At 34.0% G+C, this 17,826-nt stretch overlaps 1 protein-coding gene across 1 annotated transcript; it reads right to left on the reverse strand.

The window, feature by feature from the left end:
- Nucleotides 1–11,563: 11,563 nt before the first annotated feature.
- Nucleotides 11,564–17,810, reverse strand: MS3_00010962 (uncharacterized protein; the record flags this gene model as incomplete). The annotated part of the gene is made up of 5 exons (XM_051219376.1): nt 11,564–11,931; nt 12,578–12,934; nt 14,872–15,179; nt 16,562–16,766; nt 17,793–17,810. 5 exons carry the CDS (start codon nt 17,808–17,810, stop codon nt 11,728–11,730), a joined length of 1,092 nt encoding a protein of 363 aa, XP_051066893.1. The 3' UTR covers nt 11,564–11,727.
- Between the last annotated feature and the right edge of the window lie 16 nt (nt 17,811–17,826).

Raw genomic sequence — 17,826 nt, forward strand, 5'->3', positions numbered from 1 at the left:
TGTGATTGATGATTATAAAGATGAGAGACATTCTGTTTCTTTTATAGATAACATGACGCTCTTATATGAAATTAAGGTCTTAAATAGGTATGCGAATCCTTTTCAACTTATTCGATAATAAGTCTAGATATTTCAAACCGCCCTTAAGCTAAAAAGTACTTGTAAGTTGCTAATCTTCTGAATGTATTATGGAGAGTGATGATGACATAGCTCTTAAAATGTTTCGAAGAATATGAATTATTGCTAGAATTTCATATTCTATCAGGCAGTATCATACCAGGATTAAGCATCACAAAGTTAGGGAAAAGAGCGTATGCGAAATTATAATTCAAAGCCTCTTTTTCACTTGTAAGATATATTGTTCGTCGAGTAAAGTAGACAAGTGAGAAATATATTTAGTGGGTTTTATTTGGAACTGGTCGTTTAAATTTTTGTGACTCAGAAGTCTTATTCGCTCCAGTACGTAGGCGATGTCTCAATTTCACTCGAATTCGATTTGTATTTTGAGTGCTTCATGTAGCTGTTAAATTCACTTATTTCTCGAAGACGTGTTGCCTGATGAAGGAATCAAACTATGCAATATGGAAGTGATATGTCAAATGTATTTGTAGACGACACAAGTGTTGTCACAGCTTGGATTCGGAGGGCTTGACTAGCCTTCGCCAACTTGCATCACTTGTCACTTAGGTTAGATACCTATCTACCAACAACAAGATGAGTTTACTGTTCATCAATTCTCTTTGTTCTATATTATGGATGTGAAACATGGTTATTAAAAATAGAGAATATTTGTAGATACTTGTTTTCGATCATATATGTCTTTGGAGCATAGCCTGTGTATTTTCGGATCACCGAGTGAGTAATGTCAAGGTCAGGCTTAAAGTACGATGTAAATATGGAAAATCGATCGGTAAGGCAGTGAATCCTCAACTGAGGTGATTGGGAAATGTGTATACTTGGTCATCACTTACCACGATAAGCGATCTTCTGTAGAAGCAGGTTGGAAGAAAGCTCGTGCCATCAATCCACGAAGGCTTCGACAGTTGGACTGAATCGTGTAGATGGTTGACGGGTTCATGATCTCAATGAAATTCAACAATCTTCAAAACGTCATACGAAAAATTATCATGCCCTCACCAGTGAGTATCTTCAAGAGGGAATTTTCGGAGTTCTAGTGAGAAGCGTGACCAATGGAGCTAAACTGTCGTGTGTGAGGCATTTACCCACCGAAGACAATGGGAGATGACTGCGCAATATCGTGGATTGGTTGAGATTAGACATTAACACTATTGGATGTTAGCTCAATGGTTTAGGGGTTAAGTGCTTGAGCGGAACCGAAGACCCTGCGTTTGAGTCCCGCCTGCGTGATCGTGGATGTGCAATGTTGAAGAGTCTCGTTCTAGAACGAAACTGCCGTTTAGTACTTCCAGGTTTCCTATATTGGTCTCTCATTGATCAGTTCATGGTTCCAATGATATTCGTCATTTCTTTTTTGCGCCTGTTGCCTTCCATAATGGTCAGAAACTATTTGTTCCTGGATTTCCTAATGATAATAAATCGACTAAGGTAACTTGGTAGTATTCTTTTAACATACGATGAGTCCCCCCTTATGATTATTCCTACTATTCTGATGAATTTAGAAGTCATAGAGCGGCTAGGATTGAATTGACTGCCATGTGTTATCAGTCCGTAAAGCCACTTGTTTTGGCTATTATTTGAAGTCTTCTATGTATCAGATATTGTTTATCTTTTGTACTCTCCTAAAATCTCAATATCCTTTTCTTTTATGTCTGAACGTGTTTATTTTCTTCATTTTAATTTATGTTTGTGCTTTATCATTTTAAATAGTGGCTCGGCTTGAACTAGTACATGCTTGTACGCTTTTCGTAATTACTGTCTCTCTCCCTCTCTTTAGGATTGGTCAACCAATAATATGTAGTGCAGAATTGTATCAAATTGATAACCTTTTGTCTAATAACATCTTATTTGATTGATTTAAGTGTTTAACAACTACCTGTCAATCACATAGAAAGTTATATTTGACACCATTTTTTCTACAATGTCGATTGGTTATATCATTTATTTATTTATTTATTTTAACACATAGATATTGGTACAAGGAGGCACTAAATACATATGCGCCACATAAATATCATGTGATATGCGTGAGGGCTGTGATACTGCCCGGGTGCTTAAACCGAAGCAGGTATTGGTTATCAAGTTTTAATTGATTGTTTCGTCTATAGAAATAGCATCATCTATGGATGAAAAGATGGATTAGTGTATGGTATATGAGAAGTTTGTGAAATGAATTTGAAAATCTTTCAGTTTTGTAGTATATTTTACCTAGACCTTGAACTACATTGCCGAAATAGTGAATCCCGTTGGTTTTTTTAAATAAATAAATAATACACTGTAAGTTAGTTAAGCAGAATATCTACAAGTAATCGTTCTAAGATGACTGTTTCACCATCTTTACAAAAAGATTATTTATTTTTATTATTTGCGGTTAAATAGAAGAAAGAAATACATTGACAGGTACTTATTGATACCAATGTTTATTTATTATTATAACAAGGTACTTATACTATTGACAATCATAAGAATGAATTATTTCATGGAATTTTATTCTAGAATTATATTGATTGTAGTTTGCTTTTGAATAAGATTTATAGCATGAAATAAATTCATTTGAATAGTTGAAATCATGAGTCAATCGAAGCTAGACCGCCATAGAAAACATAGAAGCGCTGGATGGCCATTTCGTCCCATTATGGAACTCCTCAGCAGTGCGAATCCACGATCCGGCCCCTGCGAGATTCAAACCCAGGACCTATCTGTCTCGCGCGCGAGCCGTCATGTATCCAACGGTGATAATGTCTAACTTCGAAATCGCGCCACCGTACACCATTGTCTTCAGTGAGCTGATATCTTACAACAGACCTGGTTGAACTCCACTGGTCACGGCTTCCCAATAGAACTCCAGGAAACGCCTCTTGAAGTCAATCACTAGTGAACAGATGATCATTATCAGAAGGGTTTTGTGGAGATTTTAGTAAGTTAGACATTAACACTGTTGCATGACAGCTCAGTGGTCTAGTGGTTAAGCGCTCACGCGCGCAACTGATAGGTCCTGGGTTCGAATCTCGCGAGGCGGGATCGTGGATTCGCACTGCTGAGGAGTCCCGTAATGAGACGAAACGGCCAGTTAGTACTTCCAGATTTTCCATGGTGGTCTAGATTCAATTGACTCATGATCTCAACTATTGATATTACTATAATATCCACAAAACCCCTTCTGACGAATTCATTTGGTTTCAAGGCTTCCCAAATTAATTCCAAATAATTTAAAGGTAAGTTGTATGTTTGAAATAGAGTTGAAAATCATAATAAGAGGTACAAAATTGAAAATATGCTAAGCAAATGATTGTGGAGATTGTTGAATTTTACTGAAATCATGAACTGACCTAAGTTGGTGTATCAGTGAAAACCTGGAAGCACTAGACAACAGTTTCTTCCTAGTATAAGATTCTTCAACATTTATCATTCATGACCTTCCTCGACAGGGCCACGCGTTCGGATGCTTGACCTCTAGATTGATTAAAGTTAAACATCAATTCCGTTAGATGGTGATTAAGTGATCTAACGTTTAAGCCTCTTTGCTCGAGATCGAAGGTCGCTATCGAGGTAGGTCGTAAATTCTCATTGTTGAAGAATCTCGTACAAGGAATTAACGTCTACCCAGTGCTTCTACGTTTTCAATGGTGGTCTAACCTAGTTTGGTTCAAAATTTAACATAAAAAATGGTATTAAAATTATTGGTTAAGACTGATATTTGTTTATATACTATAAATTTAGTCATTAAAAGTAGAGGAGAAAAGGTCCTAATGATTGATAAACCTAAAAAAATTACATAACTACGTAATAACTGTAATTCAGATAAATAAATAATGTACCTTTATGATAGATAATTAAAAAAAAGAGAAAAAGACCATAGAGATAGTTAGTCGGGGTTGTCTCAATAACACTAACAAGTTCAACCACGATTTTCGATATTTACGTAGCTCATGTCAGAAATGATTGATTACAATGACCTCTGCAGAACAGAATAAAAATAAAGTTCTACAATTTATTTCTCCCAACTAAACCTGATTGACTGTTCTTTATTTTATTTATCTCTTTTGTTGGGATGTAACACTATTCAGATGTTTGTTTTAATGTTAAAATGGTTGTCAATGAATAATTAAACTGAATTTGAAAATCGAGAGAAATATTGTTCTAACGTTTTCCTACTTACAAGTCCAACATTATCTAATTTCTTCATGGATCAATCACATCAGGTGTAGCAATCGTCAAACATTGTGGATTTGTGCATTATCATTGTGAATCCGTTCTGATTATCGTGATAATATCAACTCAGTCATATGAGTAAAGTTATCAAATGTGCGCTTTTGTTAAACTATGGTTCTTTTCAATACGTAGTCGAGTAAGTCCTTTGGCTGGCTCCTGGTTAAACTCGTAAGATTTAAATAATTACTGTTATTTTGCTACTAAGTGCAACTGTCTGTAAAAAACGTGCAATAGAATTTCAAGTAAACTTCTGACAAAAATAAAAACAGATATCTCCATCATATTGGTGCCCGTATAATAGAGTCGTAATTACAGGTGAGCAATATGAGTATCGAGTGTTTCGCTTAGTTTGTTTATATGGTACCAATGATCTATTATCAAAGTACATAATGATCGCAAGCTAACAGCCGAGAACAATACTTGACAACTATTGGTCTAGAATGCAGTTTTCCCGCGATTGCTAGCCCACTCTCCAGATAACCAGGACAGTAAACAGATCATTCCCAGATATACAGCTTAATTTTATGACTCAGCTTATATAGTAAATGATGAAAGCTTGACGATACGTCAATATAATTAAGAAATTACAATATAGGCATAAATATGGCACAATTGGAACAGCCATAGCAGCATGGTTAAGTGAATTGAATGATTATTATTATATTTATGCTGAACAGATTTTGATAGTATGTTTTTTGTTGTTGTTGTTGTCTTAAATGTTTTATTTTACCTATTGTAAGTGATATTCATATACTCAGATTGCTACTTAACAAGGCATTAAGCTAATGAAAATTATTTTTTATTTCAGGAAGATGATTATTTTTTCAACAATAGTCGATTACATCCAAGATAGACAGGAGGGATTATTTATTATTATTATTATTATTATTATTATTATTATTATTATTATTATTATTATTTAAACACATAAACATTGGTACAAGGAGGCACCAAATACATATGCGCCACATAAATCTTTCGATTTGTGTGAGGGCTGTGATACTGCCCGGGTGCCCAGACCGAAGCAGGTGGTTATCTTAGGGGGCCACACCCCGAGCCTTTGACCTAAAGGTCTAACCCACAAGGCAGTGGAGCAACGTGAGGAGATGCGGTCCCATGGCAGCCGATGGCCAACGATTGGTTCATACGCCATTTGTTCCCTCAGGATACTGGAGCCCATGTGCACCATTGATTTGGAATCCGGTTAAAGCATCGGACATTCGCTTTTCGTCCTCTCATTTTCGTAAACAACACCCCCGTCACGAAAAGGCAGTGAGTAGGACTTCCCTGGCAGTGGCTGTATACGCATGGCTATGTGAGAGCATTTTGAGTTGGAGAGCCGACTCTCCACACTCTCGGCAATACCAGGACATTTGAGGGCTTTACGACTAAATCATCCAGCTCGAAGTATACAATTTCAATACGATGATCTTTAATGATTAGTAATATCTATTAGTTTTAATAAATAATAATTATTCTGTGAACTATATCAAACAATCGTATAACTCAGTCACCTTAACATTATGATTTATGAATATTAAATTAAAATCTTCAAACTATAGATAACATCAATTTGATGTTCTATAAACTGACACTTAATTAAGGTTTCATTAGTTTATAGTTGATTTTCATTAATAAACAAAAAAACATTTCAATGGTTGAGATCATGAGTCGATTGAAGCTAGACCACCATGAAAAATCTGGAAGCACTAGATTGCCGTTTCGTTCTATTGTGGAACTCTATAATATCCACAAAACCCTTCTGATATGAACGAAAAAATTGTTCTATAGTAAATCTCTAGGAAAATTTGATAACAAGATTTGTTTCTTAGTAGATAATCATCAATTGATTAGTTGTCCATGCATATATCTTTCATGATTATTATTGAATAGTTGAATTGTTGGATCAGTCTAATTAAAATATTTAAATATAAGTCGTTTTCACTAATTAATTTAGATTGATTAATATATGCTAATAAAAGATTGAGCAATTGCAGTCTTAAACATCAATGTGAAAATTCAAGTAACCAATTAACAAAAATCAATTAAAACTTCACTCCATTTCATAAACTAGTGTCTATTTGAACTCAATAGCTAAGTGGATAACACGATAACATTTGATACGAATGTTATAGAGTTTGAATCTCAGAGTGAACACCAGCTGACGAGTCTCAAGTAGGACGAAACACACGTCCTGGATTTCATTGCTAGCCATCATCATCTCAACTTACCAGATATATAAATGATTGTTTTGTTTTTTCTCGTTGTTTAACTATATTACTATTTAAGTAATATCATGATTGTGTTAATTTATTGAGAATAATCAATAAAATTTTCATATTTTTAATTTGTAAAACATTGAACAGTTTTATTATTAATCAATCAATAATTCATTATTGAACTTAATAACATTGATCATTATTTCTCTCTCTCTCTCTCTTTCCGCCAAGTAGTTTCATGTTCATTCATTCATCCATTTATAATTTCTTTTTTTAATATTTATTTATTTATGCGCTCATATGATAGAAACAAAGAGAAACAGAGAGAGAGAGAGAGAGAGAGAGAGAGAGAGACAGAGACATAGATAGAGATAATGTGTTTGTAAACTTGTATTGTACATCATGAAATCAGATACAATAATGTAATAATTATATTATATTTCTAAAAATAATAATTACAGAATTCATATCACTGAAGACAATGGTGTACGGTGTCGCAACTTCGTGGATTGGTTGAAGTTAGACATTAACACCGTTGGATGCCGGCCATCTCAGTGAACTGGTTGGTAAAGCGCTTGGCGCGAGACTGATAGGTCCTGGGTTCGAATCTTGCAGGGGCGGGATCGTGGATGCGCACTGGTGAGGAGTCTCATACTAGGACGAAACGGTCGTCCAGTTCTCCCAGGTTTTTCATGGTGGTCTAGCTTCAATTGACTCATGATTTCAACCAGTGAAATATTTATTTATTTATTTGTGCACTCATATAATGGAAACAAAGAGAGATAGACAGAGAGAGAGAGAGAGAGAGAGACAGAGACATAAATAGAGATAGAGATAATGCGTTTGTGAACTTGTATTGTACATCATTGAATTAGGTACAATAATATAATAATTATATTATATTTCTAATAATAATAATTACAGAATTCATATCAGGTTGTTTTTTTGAGTGGCATAATCAACTTAATAATCTACATAGTAACAATTCATGTCGTTAGGACAGATATGTGATGATATGGGGCTGTCTTTTTTTCTTAAAATACAATGATTTTCTCGTTTAGCGAACTGTCTTATTTCTTCTTTTCTTTTCGAGGTATAAATCTGTGTTTTAAAAAAACAAACAATGGCTATTGTTAATTAATCAATATTGAACCAATACCTTTTGAAACAAACCATATTTATAGATGATATGTAAACAATAATAGTAAATACTTGTTAAATTAAACAAAATTTCAGTGGTTGAGATCATGAATTAGTTGAAGCTAGACCACCATGGAAAACCTGGAAGAACTGGATAGCCGCTTCGTCTTATTGTGGGACTCCTCAGCAGTGCGCATCCATGACTAATTTGGGCTTATTGAAGATTGTTGAATTTCATTGAAATTGTGAACCGATTAATCGAAGGTCTTGAGTTCGAATCCCGCGAGTGTAATCATAGATGTGTACTGCTGAGGAGTTGCATAATAAGATGAAACAGCCATTCAGTGTTTCTAGGTTTTCAATGGTGATCTAATATTATTCGATACATGATTTCAATCAAAAATTTAGCAATTTCCACAACTCTATACTGATCATATTATTAAATTTGTTTAATAAAATAATATAAAAAATTCTTTCATTTTAGAAAGTGTGATTAGTCAATATCACGTTATATGTGTACGTCAGTAGTTACTGTCTACAGTGCATTAAAAACAGTGATTATGATTCTATTTACATATTGAGTTTACATCGAAAAGTGGATAAAAGTTTTACTTAATAATATGAAATGTAATAGTAATTTAATAACTGACTTTATGAGTTAATTGAAGCTAGACCATCTTGGAAAAACTTGGAAGCACTAGACGATCGTTTCGTCTTAGTATGGGACTCCTTAGCAGTGCACATCCACGATTTTTAGCAGATTTTATGAATTCTTTTCAAAGTTTTAGCTATGATAAATGGTAAGAAATTGTTATATTATATTAACAAACTTTAAATATTGCAAGTAGTATTGCACTCAAAATTATTACAAATGATCTCCTTTTAATATTTTCTATCCGACGATTTCTCACTTTCATACTTACTTACGCCTGTTACTCCTGATAGAGCATAGGCCGCCGACCAGCATTCTCCAATCCACTCTGTCCTGGGCCTTCTTTTCTAGTTCCATCCAATTCTTGTCCATTTTCCTCATGTCTATTTCCATTTCCCGGCGTTATATGTTCTTTGGTCTTCCTCTTTTCCTTTGGCGTTGAGGATTGCATGTGAGAGCTTGTCTTGTGACGCAGTTGGGCGCTTTCTTCAATGTGTGTCCTATCCACTTCCAGCTTCTCAATTTTATGATTAACAATAAATACTAGAATATTTGAGAATAACCATTCACTGTACAATTCGGTAATAGGTTTGATTGAATCGGGATAATTTATGCATACTTTTTGTGTTCTAATGAACAGTGGTTTATGAAACATTACACACCTATTTTCAGTAATATGTAGTTTTAAATAGTCGTGCACAACATCTACGTGAAGTAACATACTGAACAGATATCTACTCATTTCTTAGAGTTTATACTCTTTCAATTATGACTTCACATGATCGTATAAACTTCTCAGTGAAATCTATCTCCAGTCAGGTAAATCAATTATTCGCCTCTTCCAGTAGTGGGGATTTCACACCTTTGAACGTCATGAAGACATTTCAAGTAATGACTTGGTATTGAAGACTTACCGAACCTTTTCTGGCCGATAAGTTTATCCCAGTTACATATAGGTCTACAGCAAGTTGTGAACCTATTATTTGTTTTTGGAGACGGTTGACTAAATATGTCTAATGGTCATTAAAGACCTAAATAGGATGACTTCCACTTGCTTAAAAAACAAAGTACATAGTTTTTCCTGAGCACAGAATTTCATATTATGATTGTACATAAAAAGCTTTAGTCCAACTATCATTTGGAAAAATTCAGTTAAATGATCAGTTGCCCAAATTCCCTAAATATGGTATTTATAACTAAGTGCTTATAATTTAACGGCAGAAAATCTGAAAACTACAGTAAATAAACTGTTTACTCAGTAACTCATCAATTCATAGCATTTCTTGACATTGATTAGAGCTAGAAATCTAAACCGTTGGATGTAGACTTAATGGTCTAAAGGTTTTGTTAGTTAGTCATTCATATGTAACATAGAGCCTGGCACATGTATACATCAGTTGAAGTTGACATATCCCATTACCACAGCGAAATGAGATTGTCAGGTCAAATTTCTGAGTAGTAGAAGTAGTAACAGTATTAGTGGTAATAGAAAAGATTTGGCATCGAAGATACTGTTCGAGGAGAAAATATAGATTATTAAAACAAAAAAAGTATGACGGTTTTAGAAACTTAGATTCCAAGAGAAGATAATGAGTATATTCACCTCCATTATTATAAACGATTTGGAGGGATACCATTCTAGGTGTCTAACGATTGGTTACGATAATCCCAAGGATCCTAACAAGATAGTCTGCACCCCTTAACACGGCTCAGTCCAACTGTCAGTGAATTCAGAGACTGGTGCTATGTCCTGGTTTGAACACCCCTTGCTTTCTTTCATTGTCCATCGAGTTAAGTGGTGGTTAGTCATACGTAACACATGTCCCAACCACCTCAGTTAATTTACTTCATCACCAGTCGATTTGCTGTTTTCACCTAAAACTCGACCCCTACCTAGGGTGTCAGTGACACCTATGATCGAATCCCAGTAGCCTACGATTATCACCCAATCCTCGTAACTGTGTCCCATACCCATAAATTAAAACAGCGCGCCACCGAGCATAAAACTCGTCCTTTGGTTGGCGGACGGATATTGCGGCTATACCACAAGGCTAGCCGAGCATTCTAAATCCATGCCGATATTACTTCAAATACCAGGCCATTCAGGCTGGTGAGATTCTCAAGGTAAGTGAAGTAGTCGATACGCCTAACTACTCCAGTCCTTATCATTATCTCAGTCCCTAACGTGTCCCAGTTCTTAAGCATTAGGGTATTATAAGTTTACAAGCTAATATCTTGTTAGATCGATTCCCGGAAAATGCGACAATGAGAGCGTTGTCGCTGAAAGGATGTCTATGAGGAAAGCGGATGACACTGATGTGAAGACCGATCCAAGCTACCAATCCTAGTGACTTCCCCACAAGCTCGGACTCGCAAAGTAGTGTTAAAGTAAAGAGCCTGCACAAAATTGATATTCTTATTCGGTACGTCTTCCAGTGACAGACACTAACACAGAACCTCACGATCAACAGAATTGAATGCCGCCTTAATGTAAACTATAGTCGGACGTCAGAAAATATGTTTATATGTATGCATAAGCTTCAGAATCTGCCGAAGCGTGAATGTTTGGTCTATACATACACGTCTAGGTAAAAAAAAAAAACTATCCTGGTTTTGTAGAGTTTGCTCTTCACGAGCTCTAGCTGGATGTCGAAGTATTATTGAGGTCGATGTTTTAGACACTATATCAGTTAAACTGATTCCTCTGTAACTCTCACTGGATGATTTTTGTCCTTCCTCATAATCTGAAACGATCAGCGATCGAGACCAGTCAGATGGGATTATGTCCAAATCCCAGATTTTAGCCAAGATTTCAGTAAATCTAACTGCTGAAGCTGGCCCACCATCCTTAAAAATCTCAGGGACTAGTCTATCAAGTCCTGATGTCCTCCATCGTTTTGCATTTCTTATAGCTTTTTGAACCTTACTAAGAGTTAGAGTACATATATCAAGTTAATTACCTGCCTTCAAATTTAAAGGACCTAGGTTCGATTTCCGGTAGCTAGGTCATAGGTGTGTACTTCTACAGAGCCCTATACTAGGATGAAACAACTGTCCTTTGTTTTCTGACATTTAATGGTTTTCTAAATAATCCATAGTATAAACTATAAAAATTCAACAGTATTTACACCCCCCGCCCAAACTAACACCATAAAAATGACCAGTAGCTTTACACAAATATTGATGTGATCACCAGAAACAATTGAAAAGAAATAATTTATTTATGAGATACCTAGAAACTTTAAATGCGACAATATAAAAATCTTTCAGTAATAATAAAATGCAATGAATCAATGGATGAATTATGTTAAAAAGTGATAAAAGAGGGGATTAGAAAAAAAATAGCTCTAGAAAGGAAAAAGAAAATTAATCTAATTTAGTCCAATCAATTGGTTTAATGCCATGTTGTTTTAAGTATTCATTTGCTTTTTCAAAGTGTCCACAACCAAAAAATCCACGACTAGCTGATAAAGGTGATGGATGCGGTGCATTAAGTACTAAATGACGTTTACGATCAACTGATTGGCCTTGTTTTTGAGCACTTGCACCCCAAAGCATAAAAACTAAATTCTATAAATAATATTATGAAAAGAATAAAAAATTAAAAACAAATTATCATTTTGTTCAAAATAGTATGGAAATAGGTATAGAAATAAAACATTGGGAGGTATATGAATAGATCATTTTAATTTGATGAATATTGCCTCTTCTTACTGGTACAATGGGGCGGTTGTCCCCGTTTGTGTTCTCGTTCACTACATTTAGTGTCGCTGCCAACCAGGAGGCGGAAAGGGTGTTGTTCTGCGGACGCCGTTGCAGGGCCTAGAGATGAGGTGCTATTTGGGGCAGTCTGTTGCGGGAAAGTGACGTCGAGTAGAATGTCCTGGCAGTGACACCAAATGTATTTGAACACAAAATTACAGAATATCTTAGCAAAATCTGAGAATCAGTTGCAAAATGTCAAACAATTGTCTCAGATTTGATTGTTCGTTCATTCTCACACCAGTCATTCTCTGCTCACGTTCTCTTTCCTTCGATCTTCTTAACATTTTGCCACCAGGCGTTTCACTTTCGTTTAATGATACATACTACTTATATCTGTAGACATCAGTAGTAGAAAATCAACGAGTAGTGAACAGTTGTTTACTCTTGGGCAATGATTCAATCCTACAGTGTACAAATACTTTAAAAAAGTAGTTAATATACATGATCTTACATTTCGATTTTTATTTAAATAACGAATAGCAGCATCTGTTAGAAATTCCCATCCTTTATCTTTGTGCGAATTAGGTGTTGAAGAGCGAACAGTCAGTACAGCATTCAACAGTAATACACCTTGTTTAGCCCATCCAGTTAAATCACCATGTTTTGGTGGCCAATTATCATTAGAATTTGCCAAATTCATACTTGAACTAATTTCTTTGTACATGTTGATAAGACTTGGCGGTGCTGGTACTGGTCGACATACAGAAAATGCTAAACCATGTGCTTGTCTTGGTCCATGATATGGATCTTGTCCTAAGATTACAACATGTATATCTGTTGGTAAGCATAATTTAGTCCATGTGAAAATCTGAACAGGATCAAATCAATAATTTAATTGGTTAGTGTATCTTAAAAAAATACAAACGGCAATTTTAATGAACACACTTGTAAGTAATCCATGTAAGAATATGTTCCAGCTTAGTACATAGTTTAATAATTGGTGTAAGAGTAAGTTGAAAGAAACCTAGGGGCGGACAAACTATGACACATACCATGTGTTCATGATACCATTGACTACCAAACTGTACCATTTTAATAGGTGTAGACTACAATTCATATTCAATAGTGATTTAGTGAAAGAAGAATTATTGTTCATAATTGTCGCACAGAGTTCTAATAAAAAAAATGTAACTCAGATGAAAACAAAAATGGTGTATTCAAAATAAATTGATTTTTCCAAGAATTGATTAGTCTGTATATCATATAGTTAAATGCAAAAATTAAAGAAATGAAAATCATTGAAATTATGAACCGATTTAATTTAGATCATCACTGAAAATCCTGGAACATTGAACATACGTTGCATACATTCCTTCGGTATAAATGGTGTGTCAAATATATACATAACTTGAGCTATTAAGGACTATCATGAAACTTTTTTAAATCTCTCATGATAATTGTGAACTTTTAAGAAGGCATAGTAAATAAAGTAGCTCTTTTTGAAAGGCTTAATTGTTTTAGACAGTACTGTTAAGAATATGCGGCAAGTGTGAATTTATTGTATTGCAACTATATTACTTACAAGTAATTCGTATTGATTCTATTATCTTGTAATTTGTTAATTATATTAACTCTTGACAGACTAACTGTTCTCTTATTGGTTATTGCATATTTTGTTTGGATACCTTATTTTGAATGTAAAGTTGAGAATGGACTGTTGTTGTTGTTGTTGCGTTTATCGCCTTGAAAGTGAATTAAGTTAATCATCATTGATTATAATATTATCTATTATTTTACATCTTTTCACATATAAATATTTGTGAGAAGCCAAGACAGTATTTTGGACTAAACCGAAATCAGGTGCGTTATTCTAGTAAATTGGACACCAAAAAAACCTTAACTTTCCCTTATTGATGAAGATAACGAACAAATGAGGTCTAGTGTTTTCCAACTTTCGATTCCTTGTCCGGATGAATGCTGATAAACATAACTGTGGAAAGTCCTCTGTGCTCAAGGTTCTAGAAAAAACCGACTAGGTCTGACAAAGAAGTGAAACGGTAAGATAGTTGCAGGTTCTGACCTTTGAACAATCCTGGGGATGTATTGAACGATAGTAACAGAGATGGAATGAAAGTAAGACTACAAGTTGAGAGTACTTTAATAACCTAAGGTCACGTATTTGTTAAACAAGGTTCTTCCTATAATCATAAAAACAGAGGTATAAGCTACAAGAGTACTGTGATCCAATGAATCATACTTTAGTTCAGTGGGAGGTGATCAATAAAAGAAATTATCAAAATATGTGCTTATAATGTTTTATCGTAAATGAAATTATAAAACAAAGCGAAATTGAGGGTAAAATCTCCGTACATAACATCCATTAAACAGGGTGAGAAATCACTCAGAAATTTAGATTCTACCCAACGACGTTGGAAAACCCTGATTCCAAACCAATGGTGCACATGGACTCCAGTATCCTGAAGGAACAAATGGTGTATGAACCAACTATTGGTCACCGGCTACCATGGGACTGAATCTCCTGATGTTGCTTCACTGCCTTGTGGATTAGACCTTTAGGTTGAAGGCTTCGGGCGTGGCTTCTTAAGAAAACCACCTGCTTCGGTTTGAGCACCCAGGCAGTATCATTTCCCACACACAAATCAAGTGACTTGTATGGTGCATATTTATTCGGTGCCCCTTTGTATCAGTATTTATGTGTTCAAATAAATGTTGATCTACACAAAGATTTAGATATAATGTAATTTTATGCACAATATTCTTTGGAAAAAAACAATCGCAACATACTTGTTCAATAGGTGGATAAATTGTTACTCCACTATTTTGTTCTTTAGCAATAAAATCAGCTAATTGTTGAAATTTATCATGTTCAATTTGTTCCAATAATATAGCAAACCATTCATTTGATATACCTTGAATTAAATTTAATACATTTTTATTGGATCGATTAGTTAATCTTCGTCGACATTCAGCTAACATTTTATTTACAGCTGATTTATCTAATTCTGTAGATTTGAATAAATGTTTTGTATTGCCAATTAAACTGAATGAATGATTATTCATTGGTGATAAAGGTTTCATATTCGGTGTATTTGCTATAAGGAAAAAGAATCATTGATGTATGAAGGAAAAGAGTACAAAGTCAACATAGACATTTTCATAAAAAATTCATTAAATAGTTTGAAAGTACTTAGTAGTTCGTAAGCAATGATGGATAGTGGCTAGTAGTGGAATTATTGCTTACAAATAGCTTGTGAATTAAGGTAATATCAAGGCATACGCACAGTATGCAAATATGCCAATAACAGACTGATCAATTGCAGTCTTAAACCTCAATGGGAAGATACAAGCCAAACAATACCAAGTGAATTTACTTGATAGTTCGTTTAACTGATCAAAAATAAGAATGAAATTTATTCTATCCTTTCTGAATAATCACACAATAACGTTAAAATCGTTTTTCATCATAGATTGATAATAGTTGGATGATGAATAGCGACATACTAGATGAATGTTTTTTTTTATTCTTCATATAAAAGATACTCATAACTCTATATTAAAACAATTTCTACAAAAAATTATGTTTGTATCTTAATTAGTGTAGGGAAAGGCGACATTCTTAGCATTATTGAAGCTATAAAAGGAATCGGTCAATTATAATCAACGTAGAACCTGGCACATACGTAAATCAGTTTATGTTGTCACACTACATCAACACAGAACAATAAAGTGCACAAGACAAGCGTTAGAGTAGTAGAAATAGCAACAGTATCGATTGTAGTATTAAACATTAGACATAGAAGATTTGATTTGTGAAAGAATAAACAGTATAAGATCATTTAAAAGTTAAAATCTAATAAAGGAAAATTTGTGAATGGATCTACACCATTGTAAACGATTGTGGACCATGTTACATAAGATCTCTAACCTCTGATTACGTATAATAATTGTAAGCACGTCAACTGTACAATTTACAGTTCAACAGTCAATGACTTCATGGACTGATACCATATTTTGATTTGAAGAGTACATTACTTATTCATGATTTATAACAACGTTCACCAACGATAAACGCTAGTCACTTCTTAATTTCCCTTAATTTCTAAACACAACTAACCGAATCAAAGTTAATCAATATTCAACTTGACCAAAATGAACGGCAAACAGTACAAATGATCTCAATTTAATTGACAATAATTTGACAAGGAATAATTGTTAGGTAATTGAAAATTCTTAAGTAGTATATTCTACTTTTGTTAACACTAATCAAGTAAAATATAATTGTCATCTTAAATAGTTTGTTCATCAATACCTGGGTAAGTAGGCTCACATTAGAATGTGACATTAGAAGCTTGAATGAAAATACATTTTTCAATTGGTATGATACAGTTTAACAAGTAGCAATAACAACTACACAAATTTTTACGACAATAAACAATATGTGAAGACGGTATAAGCATAATATTGAATCACTAACTAGTTGACGGTGATATTGTCCCAGTAGTAGGCGATTTATTTTCATCACTGAACAGAAGTTTAGAAGGTGGATCAGAATCTCCTCCCTCACATTCTGACGAACTAAGTTTCCGCTTCAATTCCCCTTGAGTTGGTGTTGTAGATGTTCGAGAAAAAAATGAAGTCAAAGTTCTTTGACTTGATTGAGAGAGTTTACTTGATGATGCCTAAAATTCCCAAAAGAAAATCGAAATAAACGCTAACACAAAAGAGGAACATAGACGGTAATATAAATAACTGCAAATCAATAAAAAAAATTCTATTAGAAAGATATGATAATACAATTCTGAATAATCAGAAATGTAAACTTCACATTTGAAGATGGTGAAATAATCAAAGATAAAATCAAATCACTTTCAAAAAGCATAAAGACTTTCAATCAAAACCAGTAAACGTGTATCATGTATTAATCACAAACGAAAAAAATGACCTCTCAACCAGACCAATTAATAATCACTGAATCCAATCAATATTTCTGACGTAAACCTTTGAAATTCGATGTATTACCTAATTTTAGTTCTACAAATCGACTAAAGTAGTCGTTGTCTGAGAATGGATAGAGAAAAACGGATGCTAGTTTAATTGAGTTTAGAAATATTCTGTCAAAGAAATCAACCACAGTTTTGCTTTTCTCATTGGAGACTTTCATGAATATAGGCTCAACATCTTTTGCATTTCATAATGTTTTACATAAACTCTGACAATCATGTGATAGCGAAAATTTTACCTTTTCTTAGCAAGCAAATACTAGAGGTTAAGAAGCACAATTAGTAATTATATTCCGACCAAATCATCCAAACAAGTGTGAATAGGGAAATCCATCAGCATATCAATAATTTGTAGTTAAAAGCTTTTGATTGTTTCTACTACATTTTACGACAGAATAAATAGATAGAGATTAAGAGGTAAGAATGATTGATATTAATCCATCATTACCTATTTCAAAGGTTAATATTTGAATTATTATCTCTTATTAACCAAAATATATTTTGCTTGGTTAAGAAGTACATCTTTATTGAAGAATTCGATACAGAACAACGAAATGATTGTCAAGGATTTTTTATTCTGATTCATATTTGTTAATGCTTTAGAAAAAGTTGGTCGTTGTCATGAGTTTCTTTAGTGTCTAGACACGCAGTTAGCAACAGAATTCACATTTTATTGGATCTAGCCTAAAAACTATCAAAGCATACGTAGATATTATTTGCCATGTATTTCCTTATTCTA

The sequence above is a fragment of the Schistosoma haematobium genome, chromosome 4 (genome assembly GCF_000699445.3).
Source record: "Schistosoma haematobium chromosome 4, whole genome shotgun sequence".
NCBI classification, from domain to species: domain Eukaryota; kingdom Metazoa; phylum Platyhelminthes; class Trematoda; order Strigeidida; family Schistosomatidae; genus Schistosoma; species Schistosoma haematobium.